The sequence below is a fragment of the Vanessa cardui genome, chromosome 17, assembly GCF_905220365.1.
Source record: "Vanessa cardui chromosome 17, ilVanCard2.1, whole genome shotgun sequence".
Lineage (NCBI taxonomy): Eukaryota > Metazoa > Arthropoda > Insecta > Lepidoptera > Nymphalidae > Vanessa > Vanessa cardui.
This window is the reverse complement of record NC_061139.1, coordinates 2,198,038-2,213,661: the sequence shown is the minus strand read 5'-3', so window position 1 is coordinate 2,213,661 and position 15,624 is coordinate 2,198,038. Positions and strand designations below refer to the sequence as shown.

The window sequence follows — 15,624 nt, the reverse complement described above, 5'->3', positions numbered from 1 at the left end:
GCTTATTATACTGGCCACCTACTAGCTCTATATTTTTGTACTAGTAGGAACCTATTAACTCGACATATGGATATTATGGAGATTCTTATAATATAACGTAGAGGCTATTATAATCCTAGTTTTTCTAACAGTACTTAAACGTATTTGAAACTAGTTGTCAACTAAAGTAAAAGCTTATATGTATATGTTATGGGGAAGTCACTTTCGCCGTTACTATATTATTATAGATATGTAACAGTAACAATAGTTTTAATATGGTACAAACATATGTTATAACCCATATTTTGATATTGTTTTACGTTATAGTATATTGTTTACTTTTTAATTTACCGATATTTTTTGTAATAAAAGACCTGACCAAGATCTTTCACTTTGGTCCAAGATTTTTCAAGGTTCGTAATAATAGATTTATGATATTTAACATGGAACCGTGGGATAACCAGCAGTATGACATAATAATAGATTTATGGTTACATAATAATTGGCTAATTATTATATGTGTATCAAGGCACTGTTAATTGTTTAATATACATAATTAGTTTGCTGTTAATTCAAGTAATTATGTTAAACACTACAATATTTGCCGGTAGCTCATTCTACAGGAAAAGAGAGAGACAGAGAAAGAATAGTAGACATGATTAATAAATACAAATATGGCAAAACTACTGAACCGATTTTGATGAATTTTGGATTGAAATAAACTTGAACACCGAGAGAGAACGTAGTATACTTTTTATACGTAGCTCGAAGCCGCTGGCTCTATCTAGTTGAAAATATGTATATTAAAGACAGTTCAATATTTAATATAATCATTTTCCAATAGTATAAACATATCTATATATCTATAGTATAACAATTCTAGTTAATAAATCGAAGACTGCGATAAACACTGGCCTTTGGACAGCTGAAACGTGATGATAACAATTATATTATAAATGCAATTAATGATGAATAAAAGACAAAGAAATAATATATCTACTTCTATATATTTTTAGTAAGTACCAATTGATGTGTACATATGTAGTGAGACTGAGTAATTAAGCATTAATCTTCTAAGGAGGTTGATAACGATTAGATTTTTACTCACTCTAAATTAAACCTACAATTAAATAAAGCTGTTGATTTTTCTATGGTCGACAGAACTCGGTAGGACATTTATCAGCAAGAAGAGAATTGGGAGATTAATCACAAGCTGGCGTATATAGCAGCCCGACTTCCCAATAGTAGCTGCAGTGTCATTTGCTTGAAAGCAGAAGTGGACTAAGAAGAATAAGCATCTCAGATGAGCTGTACTAGACCCATTTAGTCATCTCCTTATATTATATACTTACCACATGGCTGTCTCATCATTGGATTGAGTCCTTAAACACCTATAAACTAGTGTATGATACATTTTTGATAGTCTTAATTTTATAATATAATGATTTATAATTTTTAAAAATAATATATTTGTTAATTATATTTAAAGGAAAATAGCTCTAGGGAAATAAAATGTTCATATCAAAAACCGACATATCGAGTACCTACGAGAGACAGTTGCAATATTTTCGCAGTTAATGTTCTATGACGTCTGTAATCCCCTGAAATATTTTATGTTTAAATATTATAGCTATTACTATTCTCATTTCAATGACACACCAGAATAAGGTCAGGATATTAGCTTCCTAACTTTATGGCGCTACTGAGTTTCTTGATATAAAAACAAAATGTCTCCTGGCCCTAGCCAGGATTAAACCCCTCGAGATCTGTAGCTTTATAACTAGATCGACGATTGAATTATATTAGCAATATAATTTTTCAATTTTACTATATTTCCAATCATTTTGTACTACTCTACATTTAAAATAATCCTAGCAAAAGTCTTAGACAGCATGACAAGAACATTTTATTTTAAAATTATATTGTAAAGAATCGAGAGACTTGGCATTTTTTTACATTTAATGTTTTTGGTTGGGATTACTTTTATTTCGGAAATCGGCCTTTATTTCACTTACAATGTTTATTTGGTTGGTTTGCAAGATTAAAAAGAACATTCAAATTTCGGAGTTGATATTTAAAAATCGGTTCTAAATCTAAAATTTGCATAGAAGAAGCTTCATATTTAGTTATTTTTGGTGAAAGTCATATCCATATTAAAATTCATTTTTTAATTTTATACTTTTTATACAGACCTATCTACTCTATCCATCCTATCCTCTCTATTCTACTCGTGTAAATCCAGGACATGTAGCAAGTTTTATTTAAAATCACGTACAAAAATATACCATTTTTTAATTTTACGCTTTTTTTTTTCGTAAGATTTTTTTTTATAAGTTAGTACCTAGTTAGTGTAGTTATGGCGTGACAAAGGGAAATAATTTTCTTATAAATAAACATATACTGTTTTGATGCAAGTTATTGCACGTGAACATCTCAATAGATAAAAAGAAGACATTAATGACAACACGCGCTTTGTTTTCTTGTGTATGTAATGCATAAATGTTGCGGCTAAAACTCTCAATCTGTACAACCAATTTTTGCCCATTGGAAACCTTCTGGAAGCTACCCGGGCTCTTGAGGTTGGATCGGTTTATGAGGGATTACTTTTCACTAAAATCACTGCGATGCTCATCTTCGATATGTAGGCATCTATCAGAAGCCGAAGTTATAGGATATTTTCGATTTAACTCTTTCTCTCTCTCTATAACTTTCTGAACTCTATATATACATATATGTGTATATAGGTTACGTTTTTTTATTAAGCTGCCGGAACCGGTGAGTAATCATTTATTAGTATTGGGCAAAACTAGTGGTGACTGTACTTGACTATAGTTAAACGTACTATTTCCAACAGCTATCGGTCAAAAGTAGTTTCGACCGGATGAGAGTTTCGACTGCAACATAAACATTAAAATGGGCTGATAAAACGAGAATATCTGACATTGCATTATCTACGAGCACATGTACATGACACCATTCGTATGGAGATCGTTTAGTATCTACTAGAATACCATTATTTTTACTTATAAGGCTGCGTGTACACGGTACACTAGCATCGCCACTGTCATCCATCCGCAAAGTCTCCCACTGCTTCTATCTCTGTCTAGCACAATAAAGTCAAAATCTACCGAACAGATATTCTTACGCCTTTTATCAATTGATGGAGTGATTAATTTGGGCCTTGATTATATTTGCTGAATATGACGATGAACTCTCGAATATGAGATATTGGAAAAATCATGCCGACTCCCAGCGACATTGTCCGTCATACCATAAAGCTGTTAATAAAAACTTTTTATACAGACCTATCTACTCTATCCTCACATACTCTATCCTTCCTATCCTCTCTATTCTACTCGTGTAAATCCAGGACATGTAGCAAGTTTTATTTAAAATCACGTACAAAAATATACCAAATTCAGAATACGTAAATAATGTTTTAGAGTGTTCATTGATCTCAATGATTTATTCACTACTCTTTAGTATTCCCTTATTATTTAGGCCATTCACCACCTGGTGGTAAAATAAGGCTTGGTCCAAGCCCGTCTTGGGAGATACCACCCACTAAATAAATCAAATCAAAATGCTCCATTAAATACAGAAGACAGAATTACACTTAGTTTTTGATTGTCAAACTGAAAACTATCAGCGGTTCGGAAAAAAATGCCGACCTAATGATTTTATTCACATTATAATATATTTTTATAATTTATAGATATAGAACGTATCCTAAAATATGAACAATAACATGATATACTAGTGCTTTGTTGTTTTCTATTGAAGGGTGAGTGAGCTAAGCATACATATAATAGTGGTAGCTTGTTATCAAGCCGAGTATCTTTCCTCGAGGTTTCCCTTCTTGCCTGGGCATCTCCTCAACCTTCAGCTTCCACGTCAGTAATTTTGACCCAGTAGTTCAGGGTCTTATAAGCTCAATGATTATATAACCCGATGCGTATCCTGGCCGTGTGTGTGTCAAATACGATGGTTGCGTCGTCCTATCTTGTCTCCAAAGAGTCGTAAATGCATCTGTCAAGATAGGTGGTCGATAGCAGCAGCTCACGAAACTGGATCGCCTTATCACATAACCTGACGATTATATTTAGATTTGATTGCGATCAATAAGTGAAATAAACGCCCTGATGAGGCGGCCTATGTCGTCATGTATACGAAGCCTAATATCATATGCTAAGTCCATGGCATTATCCAATCACGTCCAGTGTGATTATAATCCGTTAAGTGATTTCATCGTGATATGATACAATAATTTAGACAAGTCATTATTTCATAGATTATTTTTTTCACTTCGATGCGGATAAATTGTAAATCTAAAATGTTTTGATTGCTATGTTTCTGAATCTGACCCTGTGCTCACTGTTATAAGAAAATATAGTGTTTTATAAAACATGATTACTACTAACTAAAATAATTTCAAAATTCGAATACAGTATTATGAACGAACCAGTGAGAACAAGCGAGCACGGGTGATTTTTGTCACGGTGACTGTTTCGTCACTCTTGTCGAGTCCATGAATATGGAGGTGCGCGCACGTTACGACGTGACAATTGGGTGACATTTGTGTCCGCTAGCGACAAATTTGTCACTCTCGTCGTCAGTCTTGCGCTATCTGCACTTTGACTGCCGACTTTGGCGCGCGCAAATGGCGTCACCGTCTATTCAAAACGTAAACATTCGTGAAGAGGATACTGATAATGATGTTCTAATAGAAGAAGTGGAAAAGAGACCAGCTCTTTATGATAAAAAAATGAAAGAGTAATTAGATATTCACGTGAAAATTAAAGTCTTTTTCTGCCGAGTCTCACGAGTTCACAGAGAACCACCGTCTCTTCGAAATCTATAGTGGCAAATGACACTTCGATTTCGAAAATGTTTCGTCACTGTCTCTATTAATAAGCGCAATCCGCTTTGGAAACGTGACGTGACAGTGACAAACACTTTAAACTCACCGTGACAAAAGTTACCAGTGCGCGCTAGTTCTAATACGTGGCATAAATTGAATAACCGAATTAACTTCGGATTAAGATAAATATTTATCAGTATCTCACGCGGGAGCATTGATCTATTATTAGTGAGGCTCTGTGCAAGCCAGTCTGTGTGGGTTAACTATAATTGTACTTAGAACTACTTATTATAAGAATCGTCTCCATTGCTGTTTTGGTTTGAAGTATGAATGACCCAGAATTTAATTATTACAGCAATTCTTTTCACAGCGTAACCCTAATATACTTCTGTCAGTGATAATAAAACAGTTATTTTTTAACTATACGGTAGAACCTGGTCAAGTGAAACTTCAAGGGACCTGCAACGTTTTATCATTTATACAGGTATTCCACTTACCCGGTGTCTCGGATATATATATATATATATATGTCGGAGACGGTCATGAATTCCTTAGCGTAACGAAGCGCGGCACGAATCCCGCGAGGCGGCAGCACTATCGTTACGTCACGACGCGACTAACTTCGTGCTACGACGGAGCCTACCCGGTGGAGGCGCTCAGAGACGACTCACTTACGATTCCGCTCTCGTGAAGACCAGTACCTCCATCCTAGGAACTGTCATTCGCTTCGTTGCCAAGTGTGATACAGTGTTTTACTGAATAAGTGTCTTAAGTACTTTAAACGTAGAATAAACGTGTTCCTGTATTCGCGGTTTCCTCTTTGCTCGATTACCCTAGTAATACGCCCCTATGATGTCTGACGATCGTACTGATGTCGCTGTCGATCCGACATATAGATACCCAGGTATAAATAAATATCTGTCCCAATTATAGAGGTGCGATCATTAAATAGAATAATGTGTTATGTATATATTATACAAAACAGTACATAAGTTTTAATTTAAAAATAATTATTTCAGTTACAGAGGTTTGTACATATAAAGTTCACTTGCGATCTCATTTATACAGGTAACTCGGATGATAAAACAGAATAAGTAATTCCAGTTATCGAAGTTTTTCTTCGTCCCACTGACAGGTAATTCAATGCCGAAGTGATGGGATCACATATCCAGGTCCCACTAACCAAGTTCCACTGTATATAAATTTATCGTGAAAACATCCTGACAAGTTTGTGTTTTTGATAACGTCTGATAGCATCCGATTGCATAAAGCGGTCAAACATGATGGCAAAGATTGATCTCTTTGATAGACAGCAGAAAAGGCTTGTTCAATTTATTGATGAATTGCGGTTTTTTTCGATGATAGATATTTTTTGGTTTTTTAGCCCGATTCGATTTTCAGTCAGTGTAATATAGTAATTGAATAACACAATAGGGGTACTTGAATATTTAAAATAAATCATTTATATAACTAGGTCAAATACATGAATAACATTTTTTTATAAACTATAAATACCTAAATTCTAATGGCTCTATATGTATACAACCAGAGATATTGCTCTGAAAAATCTATGAGGCGTAAACTCTACATTTTTATTTCCACGGATCCTAAGAACCAGTTAACTAAGTGAAAATAATAAAAAGCCTTTTATTTCCTGCATAAAGCTGTTGTAAGTACAATTTCGAAAAAAAAAATATAAAGAAAAATAAATTTTATCTTAAATTTTCGCGATTACACATTGAAATAAAACTAGTTATAACGGATTTGAATCGCGTATATTAGACGCGTATGGTAGACTGAGTCTATCCGTGACCACGAACGCTGTAAAGTTTTCGAAACGGCGGGATGCCAAAAATAATTAATATACGCGATTCAAATCCGTTATAACTAGTTTTATTTCAAGAAAAATAAAGTTAATACATATTAGTATTTACAATCTATAGTATTTTTAGCAAGAACCCCTCTTCAGGTGAAGGTGAAGGCCTCCTCTAAAAAAGTCCATATTTCTCAATCTTGGGCTAGCAGGGGCCAACAATTTTGACGATATCGTCTTCCCATCTCAGATAAGGTCTGCCTCCGTGGCGCTTGCCCTGTGGAACCTTTCTTTGGTTACCAGTTGGTCCATCTCTCGTCCGCTAGTCTCCCAAAATGCCCTGCCCACTTCCACTTTAGCTTTTTAGCAAAGCTCAAAGCATCATAAGAACCAGTTAGTTAGTCAAGCAATTATGTGGAAAAAATACAATGTGGACTACATTCATATTAGTAATTTAGTGATGTCTAGAGATTTCATCTGTAAGGTACTCTATATTTAAGTTATAAGTTATAAGTTTTTATTAAGTTATAAGTTTACAAACATCTTGAAATTCTCATTTATTAAATTTATTATAATAAATATTCCTAATCTATAAGAAATATTTTTCTTTCTGCATGACATAATTTGGTATAATAGTTTAGTACCTATCTTGTCTATCCTCTTTATGTTTAGAATTTTACAAATTTTTTAAATGATTTATTAAGTCGCCCAGGAGGAAGTCTCTTGTCACAGTAGCATGCGTAAGCGATCCCGTGGCGCCGAAAGGCGAAGAGGGTAACGCTGGTTTTTTAGTGGGTAAACCCGGTGGACCTGGGCGCACTCCGCGACCAGGGAACCGGGGAGTCACACTCACCCCCCACTTTCCGTCACGTGAGGGAAGTGCGTAATGCGTTTTTCCAGCGATAAAAAAGGAAGTCTCTCTCTCAAGTAAGATATAATCTTACTATAATCGTTATTTTACCCATACTGTGATCTCTGAGCAAGTTATTAAATTTAAATAACAAAAACTAAAACATTATAATCAAAGCAATGATTAAGAAATCAATGCATGTTTATTACAAACATTGAGCATAAAACATACTTTTTTAATTTGTAGACAAACATGTATGTAATTAGTCAAACATATGTATGTAATTACCTTATTTACTCAATTTGTATCAAGCTGAGTGAAAATAGAGAACGTAGTAATAGATAAAATATTTTGAACTTTGATTTGGTTAATATGATTTCTATTTGTAAACAAATAATGTTGTTTTTCCCTCAAAAGAGGTTGCTAGTAAAAAGTATGATTACAAATAAGACGAGGAACAAAATGAAACAGTCTTGAATTATTTTTTAAAATTTTATTTGCCCGTAAGCCGAATAGTCTAACCCAAAGATTAAACTACAAAATGACACAACATATACTACCCACTACAGTCCCATGACGAAATAACTGACTCCGTTAAAACTCTTTATTCATATAAGGAACTTCTAGATTAGATATAAAATGTTTATGTGCCCGCAGATAGCTGGACGATCTTATCATTGATTCCAAGCAGCTCCGTCATGTATTCCTCGTCAGTCATGATGGTGGCTAAGCGCTTTAGGGTGGACAACAGCTCGCCGTCTCTTAAACGAAGTTGATCGTTACATTGCTCGACTTCATCAACGACTTCATCAGGAATCTGAAACGAAAACCGCAATGTAAGTTTAAATATTCATACTTTGTTAAATATACATGATAATAGTTACATAAATAAATAAATTTTATATTGAGAAAAGGAATTCATCAAGTAAAAACTAGCGCGCACTGGTGATTTTTGTCACGGTGACTGTCTCGTCAGTCTTGACTCGACAAGAGTGACGAAACAGTCACCGTGACAAAAGTTACCAGTGCGCGCTAGTTCAAAGATAGTTATCCTGCTTTGATAACTAGCTTATAAATGACAACTGAATTGTTTGTAAGACCATTATTTAACGAATACATTTATTTATTTTAATTTTGACGCAATGCGCAAATCACTCCGTGGCAATATTTGAAACTAATTATAGATCCATCATAAAATGAATATGCCTTACCTTTTGCAATTCCAAGAATGAATCGAATTTCAGCTTCTTCCTCTGTTTGCCATTGACGCCATCAAAGAACATGGTGAACTGCTGATCTTTCTTCTTGAGGGGGAAGTAGATACCGGCGGTCAAGTGTCCTTTGGGGTCACGGGCCAAAAGACTCCTAAGAAACAGAATTAAAACAAAGTTATTTTAAATGCTAATTTTTAATTTTGCACTGTTTATAATTAGTAAATGTTATTGTACACTTGTCATTGACGTACTTATCTGATGTTTTAATATAGTCACTTTAACTGTAAATGTTCAATATGTATGTTGTAAGTGTGCTTGTTGTAAATAAATAAATAAGAATATTTTTTTATGCTATTGGTTGGCGGACGAGTATATGGGCCAAATGATAGTAAGTGGTCACCACCGCCTGGGTGGTACCTACCCAGACAAAGTCCTACCTCCTAATGGCACAAAAAATGCTTATAATGTTAATTACTCCATGATATCAAATATGAACTCTTTAGAAATTGATGATAAATTATCTAGCCTAGTCAATCTTGCTTACCTTAAATCCCATACTAAATTTCGCTTCTCAGTAACAGCAACGGCGCTTAAATACGCCTTCGCTACATACACGAGAGAAAGACGTTCTTTCACTTTATCTCCTCGGGTCTCCCTTTCGTGCCACTCCACGTAGTTGGGATTGTGGACGTTGAACTGATAGCTGTACTCCTTGCGACAGTGGGGCTCGTCGGACTGGGTGAACCAGCCTGGAAAACATAAATACTCATTGGTACATACATACATAATACATTGAATTGGAGTTCCATTAGTTAAAAATAAGAACTTAGTATTCATAGTAATCAATTGTGTGTTGTTGAAAGAATCTTACCTGTGTGTGGATAACAACGATCCGCCATTACTGTCACGACGCGAGAGATGTGATATCCTAAGTCAGATAAGAAGACACCGGGTCGTCCTGCGACCCTCACGTGAATAGCTAAGAGTACGTGGTCCTTCTCCGTTTCAATCAAAAACCCTTGAGGTCCAGGGAAAGATGTCGTGTAGTCAATAAGATCTTCTATGTTTTCATCGCACGACACCAGCATCATTGACTTCGTTATACCAGGGAAATCTTTCTCCAGGACCTTTAAGCGCTTCATGACTTCCATACCCAAGCCCACACAGGTGTATTTGTGGGCGCGAATCGGTGGATTGTACTTTGGAAAGAACTCAGTCAGGGTTTCATCGGGAGATGCCATATAAGCGTCATAGAGATTTACAAAGTTGTTAACGGAGTCATAGTTTTCCGCGACGACAATTCGGCTTAGTATCGCCTCAGCTTTAGCGACCAGATCCTCATATTGCTGTAAGGACAGGTGCAAAGCGGGGCGCGGCGCCCCCCACCGCGGTGGCGGGAGGGGGTGGTCGGCCGGCCACTGGGGCGCGGCAGGTTTGAGGAGGCCGGAGCCGAGTCAGCTCAACCACTCGGCACCCCAGCGGCCAGTGACGCGGCGAATAGCTCTCTCCTCGCTGGAGGTAGATGCGACGTCAGAGGGAGCATGGACCCGGTCCATCTCCCGAGTGGTCCCAACGCCGGCCGGCGCGCCCAGAGACCACTCTAAATCCTGACTTAACGGTTTTATATTTAATGTATCTGTAAAGATGAATGATTAAAATTAGAACGGGCCACTTGCCAATACACTGATTCTGGTAAAAAGTATATTTAATAAACACTCATAATATATTATTAAATTTACCATGGGAAGTGGCATCTTTAAATTATATGATTAGGAAGATGACAATTTTATCTGTATTACATTCAATTAAAACAAATAAAGTATCATTAATGACCCTACAACATTAAAGCATAATTATTACCTGGTAATACCATTATATATAAGGAAAAACCAAATGATCATACGATCGCAATGAATGCCTTAACGCGAGTCTGTTTATAATGATTTTATTGCAGGTATTATACCCTTTAGTCTTTCACGGTACATCATAATGGCGCAATATAATACAGTCACCATTGACGCGTCACAGAATGGCGTGTAAGATCACATGGAAATATCCAGAAATGTCCAGAAAAATGGGCGCAATACGCTCATTTTGAGCCACAGTAACAAAACAGATTACTTATTGTCACTCCTACATCATTAATTCACAAGACAGCTATAGTTAATGACTGTAAATTTCGATTGCCAATTTTATAAAGATACAGTTGTTAGGGATGTTGTGTAAATCAATAACAAAAGTCAGACGGCGTCTTTGTTACGTTGCCGACTTCCATCGGCCACAGATAAGATACAAGGATGGGAGCGATGCGATTATTATCAAAGCAAAAGATAGGTCAAGGTTATAAAGCAGTATAAATGTATGTTACGTACCCATAGTAGGGGCTAATAGCCTAGAGCAATAAATAAATTGTCCTCTTCGAACTGTTTTTGTTTACTTCACGAGTGAAACTGATTCGGTCTGCGTAGACGTGGTCTATATAAAGCGTTTATTCCGATTCGTCCCTCCCCTCCACCTCTCGACCCTGCGTCATTCAAGTGTTTTGTATGTGTGCGGGGTATTAATACTGACATGTTTGCGTCTGGGTGCGTTGGCAGTTTCGTGTTATTGATGTTATCTTGAAAAACGGAGCGGGCAGACTATTTTAAGAAAAATATGACACACGCATATTTGGCATCAAATTTATAAGTAATTTTTTTATGTATTTCAGGAATGTACTGGCAACTTCAACTGATCGCAAGTGCTTACTCTTTACCATAACCCATAGCAATCGTTAGCCTAACTAGCTTTACCAAGAATGCAATTAAAATGTGTGATATGGTTGGATGGTAAAATAATTTCATGTGCCGATTTTGTCTTTCAATGATGTGAGCAACTCAACTCAACTCAACTCAAATTATTCAATATAGAAGTACAAATTACACTTTGTTATTGATGGTCAATTGAAATAATATCAGCAAGGCGGATAGGTAGTTATTAAACATTTGTGCACACATACACACTATAACAGTCTGCGCAAATGTCTGGTCACCGATTATTATTATGGTTTTCGCGGCGTAAGTCAGTAACAGCTGAACACGAAGAATTAAATACCTATTATTACTTACTCTATCAATGTAAACCCGAATTAAGCATTAGTAGTAAGTAGTAATTACAGTTAAGACACTAAAGGTTGTTAAATAAAATATCTTTTAGAAATGCTTTCAAAATCAAAATACATTTATTTCAAGGATGATCTTGCGATCACTTTCGAAAGGTCATTAAATTAAATTTTTTCGACACTAAAAGTCAATCACAACTAACTCAATACTTAATTTGATCTATTTGTTATTTGCATTTAAAACATTTATAATAATACTAAGCAAATCGCTAAAACGCACTTACTGTGAACACAGCCGCACCGCAGGCATCAAAACACAGCACACAAAGACATTGTCTGTAAACAGTTTGTATGTGTGCAAGGCCTACGATAACAGTGAGCATATAGATACATGTTTTATGTAAACAAATAACATTGGCACGTGTCTACAGGATGTATGGCTGTGACTTAATGAGCGCTAATTGAACATGACACTAATCTACGCCAACGAAAACGAGATTAATATCTAGGAGTACTGTCTCTAGACGAATGCTAGTAATTGTCATTCAACTGAATAAATGTGCTCGCTGTCGTTATAGAATTACTGATGTGTAGGTGTTATCTAATCAGAGGGCTTGCACAAAACCCTACCACCAAGTAATAAAAGCAATTATAATTGTTTTAGCAACGATAACAAAGAGTGCAATTTGTTTAACCTTCATTAAATCTAATAAGCTAGTAACATCATATCTCGTCATGCTAAAACAGCTGAATCGATTTAGCTGAAATTTGGTAAAGAGCTAGTTTAAATTTCGGAAAAGAACATAGGCTATTTGACTAGGCTTTTTTTAATTCATCTTAAGGGTTAAAATAGAATGTGAAGGTTTGTGTGTTACACGTAAAAAAATGCAAATATCATGCGGGTAAAGCTGCGGGTTCATCTAGTTAGTAATATAGCAATTCGTATTTAATTAAAAAATTGGGCAAGACTAGCTTTTCTGGCTTCTTCGTTATTTGAAATACAAACAAAAAGAATTCACGTGGCATCGTGGCGTGCTTTATATTGAAATCAGCGTTCACAGAAAAACAACTCATATTTCGAAACACAATCAACAAACAAGGGCAGAGTAACTAGAGGGAGAAGAAAATAACAGGGCTAGTTACCAAGCGCCGTTTTAGTAAGATTTTGTGAAGGAAATGTATAAATTAGCTTATATTTAAAAGTATTAATAAACCTGAGGACGCCAACTGCACCCAATGTGAGATAAAGTTTTGCCTGGCAACATTGAGTTTTCATGTGCATTTGTTTTCCTACATCGAAGGTAGAACAAAATCTCCTTAGGAAACCTGTATTTGTTTAATTTATTATGAGGACTAAGGCATCAACTCGTTATCAGACATTATGATATTCTAAATATAAGCCTAGTTGTTCACGTTCGTAATACATCTCCTTTCGATATCCCAGCATATATGTCTTTTTGGCTCATGTGTTCTATGTCGTACTGACGTTGCCAGCATGTACGATAATAAATAAATAAATCCTAATTAAACTTCTTGATGTTTTGACATATGTATATCTAACAGTATTTGAGAACACTCGAATGCCCACTAAAAAAACGGTGGTCACAGTAACTCTTGCGCATGTTATCGCCCTAACGGTCATCCCATCTATGTGGGCCATCAATACTAAGGGGAAAACCCAGTGACGCAATACTTGTCGTAGCCATTTTTATTTATTTTATTTTTCGTCGAGTTTTATCTCGCACGTTTATATAACGAGACTGCACTTGACACATTGTTAGAACAATATCTTTCTCATTACTTATATAATTCCAAGAAATCTTTTGCTTTCTAAGTAATCAAATATACAACGTTAACATAGCCTAGATTGCTGAAACGAATTTATACTTGACCTTTACTCCTTAATCACATTACCTGGTGGGTTCAATCTAGTTCAGTCGACGTCGGTGTAAATAATCCCAGGGCTTATGTAGGGCTGCCACTTAGGGAGTAAATTTTCGATATTTTTTATCTACTTTTTTAAAAAAATTACAATAAATCAATGATTCATATGTTGCTATCCTGCTTCTAATCTTTAACCCAATACCTGTCTTTGTGTGTTTTTTGAAAATTTTCTGGCTGGTTTTTTAATGGATATTTCAGTGTACCGGCCACACACAACGTCCAAAGCATCGGCGAGTCCCACATACCCCCCCACTTGCACGTGGGGGAAATGCGTAAAGGAAATTTCCAGAGAGATAAAAAAAGGGTAAATAACTGGTATAATAAAGATCGTTACATAATAATGTATCTCGCAATTGTAATCTATAGAAATGTTTTACTCAATCGAAGGCCTTGCACAAAGTCTGTATTAAATGATCTGCATTGATGATAATGTTACAATCTGAATCATGAGTTCTTATTTAGATCTTTAAAATTACACAATGGATTTTGATGCGGTTTTTTCCAATAGATATAGTGATTCGAGAGGAAGGCTTTTGTAAATACACTGACAGTATAGTTAAGAAACACTGATAATTTTAGAAGTTTCAAATATGATGTCGTAAGTAAACAATTTCTGTACTATATTTAGAATCAGCATTGCACATGTGCGAAGCCGGGGCGGGTCGCTAGTTTTATTCCTAATGTGTGTACTGAGTGGTAGGTAACCCTAAATCGTAAGCCTTGGTAAGCGGTTTCCAGTGGCAACGTTGTCGCGGGGCGTGTCGAATGACGTCTTTACTGAGAACTGATGAATCATTACATTACATCATATTTCACTGGCCTCCCCTGCTACTGACTCAACTGCATCATTATTAAAATTTATGCGAAAACTATGTTTGTATAATTACTTAAGTGAAATCTATATTTATATTTTCTCTTTCACGACCAAATCGCTGAACCGAATTTGATGAAATTTCGTATGAAGAAAACTTGAACTCCAAGAAAGGTTACTTATTTGCCTGACACATAACAACCAACACCCTAAAATGCGTGCGAATCCGCGGGCGTGTACTAGTAAACGATATTTAAGAAGATTCTTTCTATTATAGCTATCACTGATTCAGATATAGATTCTGAAGAAGAAAAGAAAGCAAAAGTAAAAACCGGACTAAATAGCAATAGCGTCAGTTGATAATCCTTTTCGAACATTAAAATCACAGATCAACAAAACTATACGATAACTAATTTATATATTTATTATATAATGAAGTTCAATTAATATTGTTTAACATAATCCACTTTTTTCTTTGAATATTTATATAAAGAAAAGTCTATATACAGTATGCGCAATAAGATACCATACAAGCTAACTTAAATATATTCTCAATAATATATAATGAAGCAAAATTTTCCAACGCGAAATTCAAAGTCAATGAATCTTTTTTGGGACAAAAAATAAAATAATACAGACGTATGATGTTCACGACCTTCTCATTTTCGTCATAATTCAGTCATCTTCCGATCGAGACTTCATTTTGATTCAGTTAGTTTTAGCTCGTGGCTTTGCTCGATTTTATTAAAAGAACCGGAAATCGGTGATACGAGTTCAAAACTAGTCATGATCTACTAAATTTTGGTTTACTAAACTGGTATTTATGACTCATTTCGTCAAATAAACTTATAAGTGAATCCTCTTAAATTATATAAACAACATTTGTATATTGTTGTCACACAAACAAGATACAACAAACCGCATTGCAGCGTGATAGAATAGCGTGTTTGGAATACAGTGTGGCAGAATTTCTTACTCACACGACACCTGAGCTGAGATGGCCTAGTGGTTAGAACGCGTGCATCTTAACCGATGATTTCGTGTTTAAACCT

General features: G+C 35.5%; 1 protein-coding gene across 1 annotated transcript; it reads right to left on the bottom strand.

Annotated features, from left to right (window-relative positions):
• Window positions 1–7,981: 7,981 nt before the first annotated feature.
• LOC124536781 lies at window positions 7,982–11,241 on the bottom strand. The gene is made up of 5 exons (XM_047113375.1): window positions 11,090–11,241; window positions 9,589–10,353; window positions 9,262–9,466; window positions 8,715–8,868; window positions 7,982–8,320 (listed from the first exon to the last, which is right to left on the bottom strand). Exons 2-5 carry the CDS (start codon window positions 9,956–9,958, stop codon window positions 8,147–8,149), a joined length of 903 nt encoding a protein of 300 aa, XP_046969331.1. The 5' UTR covers window positions 9,959–10,353; window positions 11,090–11,241; the 3' UTR covers window positions 7,982–8,146.
• Window positions 11,242–15,624: the final 4,383 nt, after the last annotated feature.

Excerpts from the sequence above, each read along its gene's own strand:
- LOC124536781 (XM_047113375.1), bottom strand. The coding sequence starts at position 9,958 with ATGGCATCTCCCGATGAAACCCTGACTGAGTTCTTTCCAAAGTACAAT. Across the intron at positions 8,869-9,261 it reads AATTTAGTATGGGATTTAAG|GAGTCTTTTGGCCCGTGACC; the intron begins GTAAGCAAGATT and ends TCTGTTTCTTAG. Across the intron at positions 8,321-8,714 it reads CATTCTTGGAATTGCAAAAG|ATTCCTGATGAAGTCGTTGA; the intron begins GTAAGGCATATT and ends TTTTCGTTTCAG.